At 33.1% G+C, this 18,575-nt stretch overlaps 1 protein-coding gene across 2 annotated transcripts in view; it reads right to left on the bottom strand.

The window, feature by feature from the left end:
* Nucleotides 1-1,114: 1,114 nt before the first annotated feature.
* sim1a (SIM bHLH transcription factor 1a) overlaps nt 1,115-18,575 on the bottom strand; it is an 18,402-nt gene continuing 941 nt past the window's right edge. For both annotated transcript variants that reach the window (XM_066701730.1, XM_066701722.1), the window contains exons 2-12: nt 18,528-18,575; nt 14,036-14,118; nt 12,684-12,773; nt 12,419-12,527; nt 12,236-12,321; nt 11,684-11,883; nt 11,462-11,568; nt 10,932-11,079; nt 5,979-6,144; nt 5,195-5,612; nt 1,115-2,929 (exon numbers count right to left, since the gene is read on the bottom strand). The exon at nt 18,528-18,575 is cut by the window's right edge. In XM_066701730.1, coding sequence (XP_066557827.1) covers nt 2,193-2,929; nt 5,195-5,612; nt 5,979-6,144; nt 10,932-11,079; nt 11,462-11,568; nt 11,684-11,883; nt 12,236-12,321; nt 12,419-12,527; nt 12,684-12,773; nt 14,036-14,118; nt 18,528-18,575 — 2,192 coding nt within the window. In that variant the 3' untranslated portion in view covers nt 1,115-2,192. The remainder of the gene's footprint in view (nt 2,930-5,194; nt 5,613-5,978; nt 6,145-10,931; nt 11,080-11,461; nt 11,569-11,683; nt 11,884-12,235; nt 12,322-12,418; nt 12,528-12,683; nt 12,774-14,035; nt 14,119-18,527) is intronic.

The following is an 18,575-nucleotide window of genomic DNA, read 5'->3' on the forward strand; positions in this document are numbered from 1 at the left end:
ACCAAGGTTTTATTAAGAAATAATAAATCTCAGCACCCACATAATTATGGGATACTGTTCTGATTTTATTTTCCTTAAAAATACAATATTATGTTTATAGGTGCTGTAGGTGGTTGGCAGCACAGTTTTCATTAACTCAAAGAAATTTGTTTCAGTAGAATTGTCCCCAGTTGGTAATCTAACCTAACAAGCTTCTTCAAATCTGAACTACAGCTGAATTGAAATAACTGGCACAGACATTTTAGAACATTATGTGAAGTTGCAACTAGTAAGATGAACAACAAGTATCCACTCTATGACCTCTTCCAAAGTCCAGTATGCCAGAAAAAATAATATACACTATATTCATCATGCTCTTTGTTCACAAAGTGACTGTAAACAGATTAACATTAGTGTGGAACACTAGTTTTTTTTTTTTTTTTAAACCTTTTAGCCTTCACAATTAGTTAAGTTTGTACTCAGAATGAATACACAATGCTTGATATTCCAAGTAGTTTTTCACAAACCTGTCTTGAGTTGACGCAGGGTACAGAAGACTAGGGAAACAATCATTCTCTCTGAAACAATTATTTAAAAGGGATACTGCTGAAGAAAATATACAAAACTATAAGCTGTTGATCTAATCAATTTTAACAAGGGAAATACATATATAATAATTTATATAGGAATACCCCTACAGTCAAATGTTTTACATAAATACAGATTAATTCTAGTGAGACCAATTAATTCAATCAATGTTAGTATCTTTCTATCTTACTTTTCTAAAATTATTTTTTGCCCTCTAAGAGGTTTTAAGCATACATATATTAAAGACTAACCCTTAAAGAATTTTTAATTTATTCAAAGACTGTGAAAAAACATGAAACTACTAGATGAAACTTCCTTGCCTAACAACTTTTTTTATATGGAGGTAAAAAAAGTTTTCAGATTTCCATTATGATAGGAAAGTATATAAAATTATATATAAATAAAAAAATATTTAACAACATGTGTTTCTGCCAAATATTTTAAGTGCCAACAGACTTTGTTTCCACTTTGTTAGCACCTGGAAACTGTTCAAAATGTGTTTGGTTTCAGACATTTTTCAGCTTTCAAAAATTCACAGAGCCAGAGATTTGTTTGATTGCAACTATATTTCAAAAACCAACAAAAAAAGAACATTTTCTTCATTCACTTAATAAATACATTTATGCACCTGTACCTCAAATGTCATTTTCATAGCATATTTACATCATAAATAAATCTAGTGAAGGGACATTTTACAAGGTCTGAGAAGCACAGGTAGCCAAACCAAATGGTCTTCTTCATTTCAATACATGAGGAAAAACTTGAAAAAATGTACAAATTATATCTACATTTTTTATTTACTATAAGGCTACCACTGACCTTCCAAAGCAAGGCAAACTGTCAAATCTCCTGGATTTGCTGTATTTAAGAAGAAAAAAAATCAGAATTTTTTGAGGGTGTAAACTTGAGGAGCACTATAGATTACATTGAGACAAGGGGTTTTTGATGATTTTGTTTTAATTTAGACATTTTTTTTTTCCACAGATTTCCAAACTTGAAATTCTTAGTTCCATTATGACTGTTATTCAGTTATGCTCCTGCATTTACAAACATAGATGCAGTGGCATCTTCATTTTTAATGTAACATCTGCTATAAGGTAGTAACATTTCTGTTAAATTAATCTTTTCATTTATTTCACATTTTACACATAGGGTTCTGCCTATGTTTCGATGTTTACATACAGTAAATTTGCATATTCTATGTTGCCCCATACAATATTACCTAGGTAGTTATGTTTTATTTATTTTCTTATTTTTGGTGTTACTGCCCAGTGTGATATAATCTAACCTACCTATCACATGTGTTGCCATCAACTCTTCAGATCTTCAAAGTGTATGCAAATATGTTCACAATTCACTCACCAAAGTAGGGAAGAATAAGGTAACATACTCTAGTTTATGTCTAACTTGGCGGCACCTTCAAATTTACTAAAGGTTAACAAGACCTTCTAAAGAAAACCAAAAACACACCTCATAGTGCATTTAAACATTTCAGATCACATCTCAATACGGTTAGCCTCATTATTCTAGTGCATTTCAGGCAGATCAAACACTAATTCTAGGGAAATGAGTGCTTTAGATAGGAAAATTTGAACAGATTTTGGCACCACAACTTTTACAAAAGGTCAGCTTCCGTTTGTGATTATGACAGATGTCCCTTTGTGTCCCTGCGCTTGATCCTGCTGCATTCGTAAATGCGAAGTAACGTCATAATGGGAGCCATTGCAACCCAAAGAATAGTTTCTGAGGGTCTCGGCATCGTAAAGGTGTTCCAGTGCATAGCCAGTGAGGGAGTACGCGTGTTTGTCGAAGTACTGCCGGTGGTGAGATGAATAGTAGGTGGGGGATGACGCACAGTTGTTTCCGTGAGTCTGGTGAGGCGAAAGGTCTGATTGCAAGTACTCCTTGGTTAATGATAAACCAGTTTTGGAAATTCTGTCTGAGCTCGGGCTACTTATTCGGGAGAGTGACGTGGGGCTGTTGTCGTGCTCATTGTCATGGGGGCTGATCATCTTGCCGTCCCTGTGCTGGAGGTGGTCACAGAGGCCAGCGCTGGTGACTGAGGGTGCGCGGCAGACGACCCCCTGTAGCTGAGTCTGTGGGAAGTCAGGACCGTAGCAAGAGGAGTGGGTCTTTGCCGCTCCATTCGCAGTTGCTAGGTGATCCTGAGTGACCTTCCTTAGCTGCAGGCGGTTTTCTTCCTCTTTAATCATCTGCTGTGTGGCCCTGATCAGAGTCTCAATCTTGCTGGGCTCGTGAGGGCTGCTGTGGAAGTGGTCACTGCGATATCGGTCCCCAGAGTCACTGGCTGACCCGGGGTCTGGAGAACTCACAACACTGTCTTCATCCCAGTGGCCACGAACTACAGGGAAACATTGGGGTGGAAAGAAAAGAAAAAAGACTAAATTTATATGTACTGAAGACAAGAAAGCATTTTGGCACTTCATGTAATTTATTTTGTATTACATCACTGTGCTCAATCACTAATAATGTCTTTCATATCTTCTTAAAATCCTACAATAGCTATAATAACTGCTGTGATTACCAGGGCTAAATATTTGATCATGTGCAACAGTTTATATGTTTGTATTTTGTCAGATCTACCCCACCCCCGACAAGTCTATTTTCCTTGAAGGCTTAATTATCATCTGTGAGCAAAATATGATTATTAAATAAAGGTTATATTGCTATTAATTGAGTTTTTTTTTTTGTAATTGAACACAAAATAGATTATTATCAAAATAAAAATTAATATGAAGCAGAATTGAAACTCCATGGATGTCACAAGATTACAGAATGATTAAATGAAAGTGATAAACTGCTTTGTATGCATTGAGTCTGCCTTCTTGGAAAATAATATAATTAGTAAAATAGAGGCAAGGGAATAGAAGAGGATATTACTATAACAATATATTTTATTTTTTAACTGTGGATTAAAAAAATAATATGTGATGTAACATTAAAGTTGTTAAGAATATTGTAAGGGACACAGAAAATGAAGATGTCATTGGAAAAACATAACTTCATGCTATGCAAGTTAATCGAAAGCAGTTGACAAGCCCACATTTGAAACGTGGCAAACTTTGACCCAATATACAACTCCCTTGAAATCTTTAACTAAACAGTCTTTTTAGGTAAAGAACTCAGTCTAAACAGATTAAACTCAGGTAGGCCTAAGTACAAATACTGACAGCTTTAATGCAAATTCTTAAAGTGGTAGTTGTGGTAGTGGTAGGAATGTCCGTTTTTATATTTGTATAAATACTAGTTTACCATCTGGCTCTTTTAGTAATCTGGAATTTAGTTATACAGCAAAAAACAAACAAATAAACAGCAAATGCAAATTGAAATAATCAATATGTTTGTTACATAAAATATAACTAAATTGAAAAGGTATATTTAACAAATGCTCACATGAGTGAGGATACAAATGCAAATGCATTTTTACAATACAATATTATCAATAAAAGTATTTAGGATTTATTAGAGGTGTTTCAAATCTAATGTTCTTTTTACCCCCATTTATATTTTTCATTTTATCCTTCACCTAAACACAATTGAAAATGTGGAGCCTTTCATTCAATACTGACGAATTCCAAGAAGCTGTATTTGATTGATATTGGCTTTGACTGTGACATCTGCTTTCTGCAATTTCCTTGTTTCCCAAATCTCTTCATTTTGACCAGCATCTTAAAATATCTTTTTCAATCCCAAACATATATCATTTATTTAAATATGACTTTTTTAGGGCCATTGCCTTACTCAAATACCATGTTGAACAGATCATCTTGTCATTCATGTATAATTGCTTAAAATATAATTTAAGATTGTAGTGAAACTATTCTATAAGACTTTGTGGCTTTGGTTGTACTTTTCTGCTAGGTGTCAGTTTGTTGTTACTTGACATGAAAATTACATATAATTTATGCTGTTATTTTGTGAGATGTATTTTTTCTGTCATAAACAATGAATGTTAGATAACTATAAATGATATAACTATAAAAACAATAAACACAATAAATAAGTACATTAAAATGTTGTTTGACCTTATGGGTTAATCAATTTACTTAATATATTTAATGTAAAAATTACATTTGTACAGATAAAGTCCAAAGTAATTAAAAAATCATATCACTCTTGTCTTAGTTACATGACACAGGATGTGTCAGAAATTATATAATGGAAAGGACAGTCTGCTAAACGTTAATATACTGTAGGCCTGAGTTGCATTGTGGTTAAATAGCAGACTGAAATCTCTCATCACTTCTATGTGGAGAGCAGCCTTTTCACAACAAAACCTATTTAATAAAATATATTATATATTGCCACTCCTCACTTTAAGAAGATACTTAAAGCTGGCTGGGGACTTAACTAACCTAGAGATCTTGCCGGCAGCTTTCACAGATAGAAACTTTCAGAGTTTTGCGTGTAAGCTAATAAAAACCCTGTGGTGACACTTAACAATTTGCCTGCTTACAGTCAACAAAGCATCGGATTAATGCTTCTTAAAATGAAAATAGGTGGCCTCTTTAATTTCAGCCATCTGGGGCAACAAATAGTTGTTGTAGTTTTTTCCTGGTGATCCACAATTTGTCCCGCTACAGAAATGTTGGGATTCATAACTTACCATGCACACTGTGGACTGAGGCAATGTGTGGCATGCTGTTGTCGTATCCTTCCCTGTTTTCCGGTGAGGATTTGGGAACAGGCAGCATGGTACGGGAGGAACTCCACCAGCTCTCTCTGCCGGGCTGCGGAGTACCCAGAAAGTATCTCCCCGCTTCACACTTTCCCCCATCACAGGCCTGGCTGTGGAAATGGGAGTGTCTGTCCTCAGTCAGCCTGGCGGTGTGGTCGAGTGTGAGCCCATAGCACAGAGAGTTGCAGTCTGAGTACTGTCTGTAGGCACAGGAGACATCAGGGTGTTGGGAGTGTGGCCCCTCTCCGTGATCCAACAGTTGTGGGGAGGCAGAATCGGTCAGTGGACTCCCTCCCCATTGGCTGTCTTGGTCAGACTCTGACCTTTCAGTGTGAAATCCAGAATACTACAGGATTCCAAAGAAGACAACAAGTTATTTTTTAATTGGATGAACCCCATTTTAATGGACTTACCAAACTGCAGAACAATATAATAAAAGTGTCGTCCTCATCATAATCATTATTATTATTTTTAGTAGTAGTATTACTATTTTATTTATACTTCAATAGAAATTAAGCAGTTATGGATAAAAGCCTTACTATTTATCTTAATTTCTAATTTCTAAGATCAGAGTCTAAATTTCAGTTCAAATGCCTTTCTGTTGCTTAATCTCATCTTAGGCAATGTTCCTTAATTATTCATTAAAACAGCAGAACTCCGTTATGAACAATAAGCTGGGCTCCTCTGCCCCTCACCGAAAAGAGTTTGATACCTGTGGGTATGGAGACGCTCTGGCTTTCGACTTGGTGCGGGCAACCCGTGATTTGGTTCCTTTCCTGTTGTCAGTAATTGTAGGTGCAGTGTTTGTGTAAGAAAAAGATGGCTTGTTGTTCGTCACCTGGTCTAATGACAACTGAAGGCCTTTGTATTCCGTATCACTGCATGGTAAGAAAAACAGAAAAAAAAATATATATATATTTTCACATTGAAAACCAAAAAGTTACCATTTCCATTACAAAATCTATTATTTCTACCAAATGCTGCAATCCTTCTGCCTTTGTGACATAATACATTTATAAACATGTAAACATTTCTAATAATGTATTAGTCTTTGCTTTTTGTTATTGTAATTGATCACTATTGTTATTATTATTAAACATAAACTACACCAAACTTTTTTCATATGTTATCTGTGGTAGTGTCCAATAATTTGCATCACAGTATCTGAATTTAAACATCAGAAAGGAAGCTATGCAATAAAATATATTTTTTTTCTTGCTTTAAAACATTTGATCTCCACTTGAAATTCATTATAGATTTTAACAGATCAAGGAACCCTCATATAAAGTATATAGCACCTAGATCTGATATATTTGTTATCCCCACAAGAAAGACAGATATATGTTCAAACGAGAGGATTCAGGTTATGATGAAATGTCCTTGTAATGCCAGTTTGTTGCTAATCCCTTGATCAACTCAAAGTGCCTGGTCTCAGTTCGTATAAATTCCGTGATGACTAAGTGCTTAAACAGATGAATAAAGTTAACTTTGTGGAATTTATACAGATTGCGTTCAGAGGAAAGTACACATTCTATAGGTTTTAACACATAGACGCCAATAAACGCAGCAACTCTCAGGAGAGTGCTGTATGATTACAAAATATTTTCCTATAGCATTTTTTGATAATCAGCAGTATTTAGCTCCCAGCAGAAACAACAAATGGCAGGACACATTTTCAACATTTCAGTGCCAACCGCAATACCCAACCGCAAATCGCAAATACATGTTTTAACTTCTTGTTTTTGTATGTTGCAGAATTCCCTGGGTATCACTGTTCTCTATAATCTACATCAATTGTGTTCAGTAACCCACACATGTCAATTCTTAATTTAAGTTTTTATAAAAAATCTAAAAAACCAGACAAAAATTATTTAAAAAAAAGACATAAATAACCATAAATATTAACTTCAATATAACATACACATCTTTTAAATGCTTACCAATAATTTGAATTCATTTTATTTTATGTTTATTTTATTTTTTTCTCATATTTTAAGGACACCTACAGGTCTAAATTTGTACGTTAGTAATGTATTCTTTACAAAACTGTTAACTTTAACATATAAGCATTGCTAAAAAACAGTAAAATGCTTAGTATTTCCTTTAAATCCACACCAGCTTGCCTTATTAAATGAACAAACAGTAAAGAAAATGTATATATATGTATATATATAATCTATTTTAGATTTAGATCCCAAAATCCCAAAACAGAAGCTTACAAAATCATGAAATTCCTAAGAAATGATCTTGTTTCTGCCTTTCCCATTTCATTTTGCATGTCTACCCAAATGTTGTAATGCAAAACAACATCTCTCATAGCAAGTTAATCATTGATAGTATTCTTAGTTACTGTACAAACACTGCGTTCTTCTCACAGCCTCTCATTTCTAAAATAGACTCATTATTTGAATTCATTTAAGCCTAATCTTCTTAAGCTCTTACAACATTAATGCTTGACTAAATATATATTAAAAATCATTGTTTAAACTGTTTATATGAATGTAAATAATATTCTGAGATTAAATGCAGTTCACTGATTATATCATTGTGATTGTTCTTTAACTGTATATAGATGGATAGTATGGCCATAGCTTTCCAAGTGTGTACAAATAATTATTAAGAAATGCTTACAGTTGCTTATGTCTCTCTCTCTCTCTATCTGTCTCTCTCTCTCTCCCTCCCTCTCTCCTTCTCTCTCTCTCTCTCTCTCTCTCTCTCTCTCTATATATATATATATATATATATATATATATATATATATATATAATCCAAAGTAATTTCAATATTATATAAAAACTCACATTTGTGGTTAAATATAATTTGCAATTATTTCTACATTGAACAGTATGTACCCACCTTTTACAAATACACAACAGTGGAGATCAACTTCTTCAAATACATACCAAGATTAACAGCTATGCCTCTGATCATTCAAAGCAAAATGGCGAGCAACACTCACACTGAGATGCCATACACATTATAATTAAAAAGTCAAAAATCACTAATTTAACAATGAAATCAGACTCATTCATTCAAACCAAAATTATTGTACCATAATAATGTAGGACAGCATTTTGATGTTTTCTTTTGTTTTGGGTAAATATTGCGTTTGAAAGGTGCAACTTTTAACTTCTGGTCCAGAGCCTAATTTTGATCTGACTGGGTTCCCAGGACATCCCTGAACATCTCATTATTTTGAAAAAACGTACTGAGGCACAGACCGCATCAAAACGATTGCCAATGAAAAACACAGTACTTTATGTCAGAAATTAATTGAGTAGTAGTTAGAATGCTCTGCCAAACAAACATATATCAAGTATTGTCATTTGTGATATAAAAGTGTATCAAAGTTTTGATTTGATCCAGGCCAGAGAATAGTTAAACATACAATTAACTTATACTGCATACAATTCTAAATAAACATACTTGGCCAGAATTTTCCTATGGGACATCTATGGCCTGTATAATTCATTTAGTATGAGGGGAGCTTTTAAAATAGGGACCACAGTGTGCAAGGTGGTGTGTTAAGTATTTAATGTACTTCATATACAATAATGCTAGGATAGATACGTATATATATTCAGTGGTCTTGAAGTATTACTGAACTGGAACCTAAGAGTCTACATGGCTGACACGAGTGGCCTAGTCTTCAACCTAGTTACAGTTGGCTCACAACTCCTCAGAAAACATGGTTTGACTCCATCATCTTCATATACAGCCCACACAAGTTTATGGTTCCCAGCTGAACCTGTTTTAGTGAGCAAAAACCTGTTCTGTTCCTGCTCCATGTACAGTTTGAATGTCTGCTCAATTCAGAGTGTGAACTGAAAAATCTGCCAGCACAATTCGCTTGAGATAAGACAGTTAATTGATATACGCTACATGTAATAAACTATTTCAACAACCTATAAAAACTGGAGTGATTAATACCATAAAAGTGCTGGAAGCCATAAAGCTCAGGTTTGTTTTTATCTTTATGATCTTTAATTACAAACCACAAACACATTTGATTGATTTCTGGGCTCAGTGTGTATTAATTGTACAGTAATTTACTTGCCATTAGAAAATCGATTTCATCCTGATCTTTCAATGTTAGGGAGAATTTTGAATTCAGTATAAATTGTATGTGGTAAAAACTGCATTTGCATTTGTTTGCTCCCAATGCTGTGTGATCAGACTCAATCTGAGTCAATCAGTGCAAACTTGCTGGAGAGCTGGGTATGCCTTGAAGATCTGCTATGCAAATTGTGATTTCCCAAACTTTGCTCTCTTTCTAGATTAATGCATGTGCAATGTTTCTCTCACAAAAGAATAAAGTCGTAGGGCTAAATCAAGAATCAGTTTCCCCTCAACAGACTAGTTAGTTTCAAACCTGTAGCCTATTAAGGTCTGATTTACTGTCAGGAGCTTCTTTTTGGTACTTATAAATTGAAACGTAAAAGGGTACAAGTTTGTAATTAGTGATTTGGAAGTAGGTCAATATTTTTTTGGTTTAAGTCAAGTTATAGCAGCCATCAAGCCTTTCCCAGTGTCTTTCTACCATATTTGGGCAGAAGACTAGATGTTTTTCTATACATGTCCTAGGGATTAAAAGGGCAAGACATATGATACAAGAGTTACCCGATCCCAGCCTTACTCTGGAAATTAGGAAAGTGACCATCCTGTGTAATTCAGTCATCTTCCTGTTCACATTGAAAACCCCACTGCTTTACTGATTTTCCACATAAGTAGTGCATACGTTATACTTTACATTGATGTTTTAAATTGTGCACTTGTATATATGATTCCTATTTTATAATGGACTATAATGTGGACACATTTATTCAACCATTTGATCAAAAACAATAAAAAAGTGCAAATATAGCATAAATTGTATAAATAGGATAGATGTCATGTTCTTCACACACACTAACTTGCTAATTCCTAAAAGGGATGCAAATAAAAATTGTAATACTCCAGATTACATTAACTAGTGCTGGAAAGTACTTTTATTTCTCAACATAATATTTAATGAATGAAAATTAACTCTTTAACTTCATGATCATTTTCATAAAAATCACAATCTACAATTTAAAAAGCATTAACCAATAATCTCATATTGCTAAAATAGAAATATAAAATTGTTCAAGACATTTTAGAAACAACAATCAATATTCCTACTATCACATTTGTAAATGTGGATGAATTTCACCAGAGTCGATTTTCTTAGTGACACATGCGAAAATTCAGAAAAATGTTATTTAAACTAAATTACCGTATTTCCATAATATGGATAATTAATCATGAAACCGTATTCAGTGTAGCTAAGGCTTGCTAATTATCTCATAATGTAGCAGTCACATACATCTTTAGTAACCAGAATTATCTTTATAATCATACATAAAATATAAAAGCTTTAAGAACAAGAGCATACTTTAGGCCATCTGTATTAGAGTTAAGTTCAGTATAAAGCACGTCTATTCTGAGTGGAGGAATGCTGGGTAATATAGTAAAAGAAACCTGTTCCATAATAGCCCTGTCTTATATCTATAGGCTATATCTTAATGTATGACCATCTTAATCTATTTATCTATCTATCTATCTCTCTATCTGTTGATCTATCTATCTTACTTCTCTTATGTATTCTCAATGTTTTTTTGAGGGTACAAAATGTATGATTACTTACGTAAGAACATAGTTCACACTAACTATGCAGTGTGGTCTGGAGGATCTGCTGTTGTGTACGATTGTAGCATAGCTCTGAATCCATACCCATCCTCCATGTTTAGCTAGAAATCTGTAGTATTTAGTGGTAACCTGTCCTTTTACGAGTACTGTATAGAAAAAAGTAAAACATAGATTAATATTTAAACAATATAGATGTTGATAATGTTTTACAACAAAATTCAAGCCTATAGAATCACTTTGATTAAAATAAGAAAATAATGAATAACTAGATAACAAGAATAAAAATGTTGGCTTTCACTTCTCAAACACAAACAAACAAACACAACTGACAGACTTTCATCCATCTGACTTTCATTTTAAACAACTGTTGTGTTATCTCCTAAACAATATTGTATGATTGTGGTGTTTTAAGTAAGACTCAATGTCCACATTGTTTTGTGCTTAGTTGATTGGCCTGTATTTCTGAAAGACAGAAATAGTAAAAGGTTATAGAATAATAGAATAAAACATCTAAATAAACCTACTCACACAAATGATGAGCACATCGTAAGTGAAAGGTGTCACAGCTATGCACATGGTGGTAGAGGGTTTTCTCTATCAAGTCTTGAGGTTCATAGCCTGTAAGCTCAGCAACTCTGTGGTAAACAACAAGAAATAATTCTTTTAGGACCTGTACAGTTTTTTTTATATATTTTATAATTTGTTGTATATATATATATATATATTGTTGTATTGAGGAAAACCACATACCTAGAATCTAAAAAGATTAGTTTCATATCAAGGCTGGCTCGAAACATGAACATATTACTGTGCAGTTTTATTTCTGTGACTGCGCTGGGTGGGAGAGAATGACCAACAGCAACCAGACCTACATTCTGGTAACATCCATCAAAAGGAGACATGTCCAGGCTATATTGGCGGATTTTCAGATACCCACTGCAGTGAATAACCTGAAAAACATTAAATAAAATGTGATTATATATCAATACAGACACAACTACATATACATAAATAAATACTGGTGTTTGTTCAGAGTTATAATCATGATAAATACATTATTTTTTCTGTTCTTTAAAATAAAATAACATACATTGTTGGTGCTTTTTGTAAAAACACACAATGATCCCTTAAATTCATAGCATTTCGAACCCACTAGCTAAAATAGGAACATTACATATTAACTGAACGCTTGGATTCCCATTAAAAAGCAGACCAGCCTAGAATTTCGTTTTTCAACATATAATCTAAATAATCATGCCAATCTTCATAATCAGGATAGGACTGTGGTGTTTTAAAACAGACCTTGTATCCACCGCAAGTCAGACCCGCGTTTCTCTTCGCCAGCACGCATTTCATTCTCAAGAAGAAAGAACGTTCTATTTCATATTCTGGAAGAAAAAGAAAGAACGCTCTATTTCATATTCTGGAAGAAAAATTATATATATATACATGAGACACTTTATCCTATGTTTGCGTGTGTCCTACCTTGAACAAAGTGTGAATGGTAAGGTTGATGGGCTGTTAGGACGGCCGTCATTTCGTCGTGATCGGCAGGATGAATGTATTCGTAAATGCTGTTTCCGGTCAGTTCTACCTGTTAAAATGATCATTTTTCATTTACCTATACACATGTCATAAGTGATAATGATAATCAAGTGGCATTTTAACGAGCCATGTTCTCACTATATACCATACATAAGGAGTCGCAATGCGGCAGTCAATCACTATCCCATTAAAGAGGGGTGCGTACCTGTGATAACCCCAAATGTACTGACGCTGTTTCAGAAATATACATGATCTTCCCATCCGGAGCTACTACAAAAATGAAACCATCCAGCGTCTGTGGAGGAAATCAGAACACAACTAATCATAATGCTGAGAAAGAATTAATCATCATCATCATCATCATCATCAACAATAATAAGAAGAATTGGGCTATGCTAAAACAACTGCAAAACAAGTTGAGAAAAATACTGGTTCAGTGTTAGATGAGAGCAAAACAAAGTTTTACATCGGGAGTGAACACCTTATCTACACCTGTTTCTGATGAGTGCTTTAAGAGATTGTATAGTATTTATCTTACTGAAATAATGCAATATTTTCACAGAACACAGGCTATGATTGTGTCAGTCCAATACACCTACAAACACTGGATAAATTATAGACTCGTGCACATTTCGCTTAATTTTGCAATAAACTAGGAACCATACTAATATATATGTTGCGGATACAATATCACTCAAATGCCAGTATTGTTTGAAAAGTCAATAATTGGTTAATTATAAACTATGAAGGTCTGCAGAATAAAGTGATTTCTAAAACCCACATTAAACTGAACCCCCATGATGATATAACAATATAAATTAATATGCTCAATTCAGATCTATTCATTACAAGCGCAATAATAATAATTGGATAGATTGCCTAATCTGTGAAAATGAATGCAAAGGTTTTGTTTCGGATTTACACGAACAACGCATTACATATCAGATGACTAGACTCCTCAAAAGTGTTTTGTAATAAAATAACATTTTCTGAAAATAAAATTATATAAACATAAAACAGTATTAACATTATTATCCCTGAAGTGTTGTATTCATCAGTTTAGTCTTCCCTTGTATTATAATAAATCAAGTCAAACACATTTTAATTATATCATTTAATATGATTACCCCCAAACGTTAAATAGTATTGATACTACTACTACTACTACTACTACTAATAATAATAATAATAATAATAATAATAATAATACATTTAGGTTAAAAACTAAATTGGACTATTGTAATTTGTCAGCCTAAAGAAATTGGTAAAATATTTCAATTTGAGAACTTAAACAAAAAAAGCAAGATAATCACCTATATGAAACCATGCATGATTAATTATTATAATACACACAAATGCTGCGAACACGATATAATAGTTTATGCTGATTAGATCATTTAAAATACGCAGATCTTGTTGAAAGAAATATCACATAACATAAAAATGCTTTTGCTGCATACATTTCTGAACTATCGCGATCATTGCAAAATAGATGTTTTAATAGCAGACAACCAGGCTTTTAATTAGACTATATTATTAAGTGGAGTTTTAATGTACCTGCAATAGATGTGATCCTAGTTCCCGACCTACATTATCCAAAGAGCTTGCTCGGCTCGGGTGACCCCAAGCTTCCCCGAGTCCTAAAAATAAGAAATACACAAAAACATATTAATTCATCATTCCTACAATTATATACTGTGAAATAAAAATCTAATTGCAAGTTGTAGTACATTTACGCTTCTGGTTAATCCTTCAGCTGTTGATGTAAAGGTATCCACATATATTACGTTTTAGCTGTTGTAGCTTTAAGCGTACGGTAACATTTTATGTTCATTGTATATGTAGGCCTATTTCTTGTTGTTATTTTGCTGTGGACATGAATTTCGGACTTCAATTGCCATTGTAATCTACTCCAGACTCGTTTATTTAAAAATCTTTATAAATACCCCCCACCTCCAACCCCCACCGCCAGAATCAGAAAAAATAAACTAGATAAAGTAAATAAGAGTTGCTTTCCTTGGGTATGCAGTCCTGATTGAAATGCAAATCATACAAAAACAAACACACACTGGACTAAGATCAGAGCAAACCATCGTTTCTCATTTTAATATGAACTAAATATGCACTTCACGTTTACATAAGAAAAACAACACAATTATTCCATAACCGCTGATCAAATACCAGGGAGTCACGGGTTTCTTTTTTTGTTTGCTTCAACACATGTGGCAACGATATATATGGTGATGTGTTGTTTTTTGTTTTTGGATGTGTGTGTGTGTGAGAGAGGGGGGTTGAATCTACTAAAACCTTTTAGTGATTGATATTTTATTAAGTACATGTTTTATGCATGTCACTCTTTCTCTCTCTAAAGAATCCTTCCACAAAACGTTAAATACCTCAACTGGCGGTAACACAACAGCATTTCCTATTATTTACAGCCTACACTCCCCATCCAGATTTTCTCTATGGGAGATCAGGAGTGGTTTCATTGCCCGTGCAAAGGTTAACACTGCAGAGTAAATCACGACCAAGAAGGTGTAGTTTTAACACATTAAACGTGTCACAGAAAGCTTGTGCATTTTCATTCTTGATATTCGATAGTGTTGTAAAAGTGTAAATCTATGCACATTCTATATATATATAGTATTGGTATTGAACAATAGATATAATTATTAATCTAGTCCCTTAAAGGAGGCTGTTGTGTGATCATCTGTAGCCTCTGAAAGGTGAAACTGAGCTTTGGGTTTTGGTGCTTGACCTACCGCTGGTGGAAAATGAAAGCTTCACGTCAGTCAGTTTAAACAAGCCAAACTAAGCTTTGCCTTGAAATGAATTAGTTTAGAAATCTAAAGAGCGCTAAACGGAGTAGAGTGCGTTTGAAATGAATGGAGCAGATGTTGAAAACAAAAATATAATATTTTTGGAAAGGAATATTTCAGTTGTTAACAGGAGAGAACAGCACCTCTCTTTAGACATTTGGAAAGTGCTTTACGTGCTGAGACCGATTACGTGACATCACGACCATACACACTGTTGCTTTGAAACAGGTGTCAAACTATTTAAATATTAACAGGTTTAGTAAAATGATTTGGTTCTATATTGAATACGTTGTGACACTCTTTTCTTCCCCCATTCTTCAAAACTACTTTTAAAAAACAGGGGCCTAATAATAATAATAATAATAATAATAATAATACGAAGAAGAAGATGATATGACACTTTAGGTTTAGTCAAACAGTGTTTCAAATCCAGGGTGTAAGTACTGTATATGTAATTTTGAAAACGACGTTTTTGACCTTATATTTGTGATAGAAAACTATAAACTCTCGTGTGTGTGTAGCCTTGTGTGTTTGCAAAAGCCTTAATTCCGTACTTAAAACTACCTTTGACAAACTTACTTTATAGCAATTTCTCATGAACATACTTATATTTTCAGTAATTTTAAGGTCGATTTTCATCAACTATCTGAAACTAGAATAAAGAATGAGGTAATAATAACAACACGCTGTTTAATGGCTTCGTAGTAAGGTTGTGGTAAATTAAACACATAAATACGTCATTTGCTCAGTTTGCTTCCAAATATATTTTAATAGACAAATAATCTGCCTATATGTGTCAAGGCATTTCCAGGAATGCGATGTATTCTATTAAATTATGTTTCGCGTATTTAAATTCGTTGTATTGTTTGTTATGTCAATTGCATTTGAAATTGAATCTGAAAACAACAGTAATTATTTAATAACGAGCACAGGCTTCTCTATATACCAAGGATCAGGAAAACGTCTTCAAGTGGGCATGCTATCATACCCATAAAGCACATATACTCATATAAACTCTAGCTGTTTCTGCCCTGTAAATCTATTATAGGCTATCAATTTATTTTCTAATAATGTGAGGTTTACTATGCTTGAATTATGTATTGGTTATGTAGGCCCATGTTTTCATATGTCATTTCAATTAGTATTTTTTATTTAATTTTGTAAGCTTCGTTCTATTCACAAAACCCTTTATAATAAAAGAAAATCGTTACAATTTAACGTCTGTTTCTGAAATCGTTTAAAAGAAAACCCGTAAAATCAGACTCAGATTTAAAACAGGCCCTTCTACTAGGCTTTCGAAAAGTAGCAGAAATTAAAATGAAGTTGTAGTAAATACGTGAATCGTATTAAACAGCAATTATTATAATGTTTTCTTGAAATCAATAAAATGAATAAAATGAAAACATCCAACAACAAACATTTATATTTTGGTCAATTCTAAAAAACATTCGAACTTCTCTTGATGACATTCAAATCAATTGGCCTATTATACATTAATCTACACTACATTAATATCAATTCACATTAGATAGAAAGAAAGAAAAATCACGGTGACTTCACTGTTTTATCTGTGGTCTTTATTGTGCTTCCCTTCCTATAATAATAATAATAATAATAATAATAATAATAATAATAATAATAATAATCATGTCTAAGGGTGTTCTTCTGATAATGTATGAAATTATATGTATAAGATTATACATACTGCTCCTGAAAATATATTGATTAATGAAAGGTACTAAATGAGAAAAGCTTGTGGAAGAAAATAAACAATGCAACCTAATACCCAATCTCTTTAGCTAACACAGCAAAGAAAACAGCATTAATGCTGTAATCCTTGTACCACACTTGAATACTTGTACGATTATTTTTTCAAATGTATATACTATTTAAATATTGTTGTAGGCGTTATTAACGTGATAATGATGATGATAATAATAATAATAATAATAATAATAATAATAATAATAATAATAATGTAAAACTACAAATGCACACAGATTGTCAGAATTGCAAATCTGAAATAATCACAATTTTAATTTACACAAGCTATATATGTGTGTGTGTGTGTGTGTGTGTATATGTGTTTTCGAAAATAAAACTTAATTAATGTTGCTATATTCAATGCATATGGGATATATGGACCTGTATAGTCATTATTTGCATGTATAATCTGGGTAAGAGGTAGCAGTAGTATATCTCGCACTCTGTGCTATGCCATCCCAAATGTATTCTTCTGTTGTTGTTGTTGTTGTTGTTGTGTTTTTTTTTTTCCTTCCTTTTTTATAATCTGATGACTTGGATCAGCCAGTCTTTCTCTATCAAGATAACTCCCAGCCCTACAAGCAACACCATATGCTTCTTCTGATCAAACATGAAGCCACACAGGCAACAATAATTGGCAAGGCTTGCTTGCAATCACGCAGAAAAGCAGCCCATTGAGACTGGAAGAGGTGGCAAATGATTGCTAATAATCCTTTTAGTAACATCATGGTCGTCTGAGTTTGCAAGATTTTTATGTATATATATATATATATATATATATATATATATATATATATATATATATATATATATATAGCGTGCGTGTGTGTGTGTGTGTGTGTGTGTGTGTGTGAGAGAGAGAGAGAGAGAGAGAGAGAGAGAGAGAGAGAGAATAACAGAATAGCTCGACTAATAAACTAACACTTATATTTAAATGTAGTCTTTAAAAAAAGTTTGCTGAAGGAACATGTACAAACTATATCCAAAGTAAGTTATTTAACTCTGTAACAAATATGACAAACTTGCAAAAGCCAGAGCGTAGACACACATTAACTATAATAACTAACATCTTTAAAGCTATATTAATCTATATCCGAGTGTAAAGGCCTACTACTTATTTTTCAATATGAATATTCAAGATATTTGTATGAAATATCCAACCAGTACACTATATGGATGATATACTATATCTAACTTTTAAGCTATCTACTACAATATCTAATGTAACAACTTTTAGATACTAAAAATAGTTACACCATGAAAAGGCTTTCCAGTAGTGGTAAAATAAGGTTAAAATATTCCTCACCTAAAAAATCTTCTAATTTCACTTACTAACTGCAATTGTAAGACAACAAATTATAGCAACAACAACAATAGGAGGAACACATGCAATTCCATTAGAATTATACACTTCAAAGATCTGTTCTCACAAAGTGTTATCATCTTTGTAATATTATTCAACTTACCTTCGGGAAAAACTATCCTCATTTTCAGGTAGCTGGTTGTAAGCCGTA

This window comes from Amia ocellicauda, chromosome 1 (genome assembly GCF_036373705.1).
Source record: "Amia ocellicauda isolate fAmiCal2 chromosome 1, fAmiCal2.hap1, whole genome shotgun sequence".
Classification (NCBI taxonomy): Eukaryota; Metazoa; Chordata; class Actinopteri; order Amiiformes; family Amiidae; genus Amia; species Amia ocellicauda.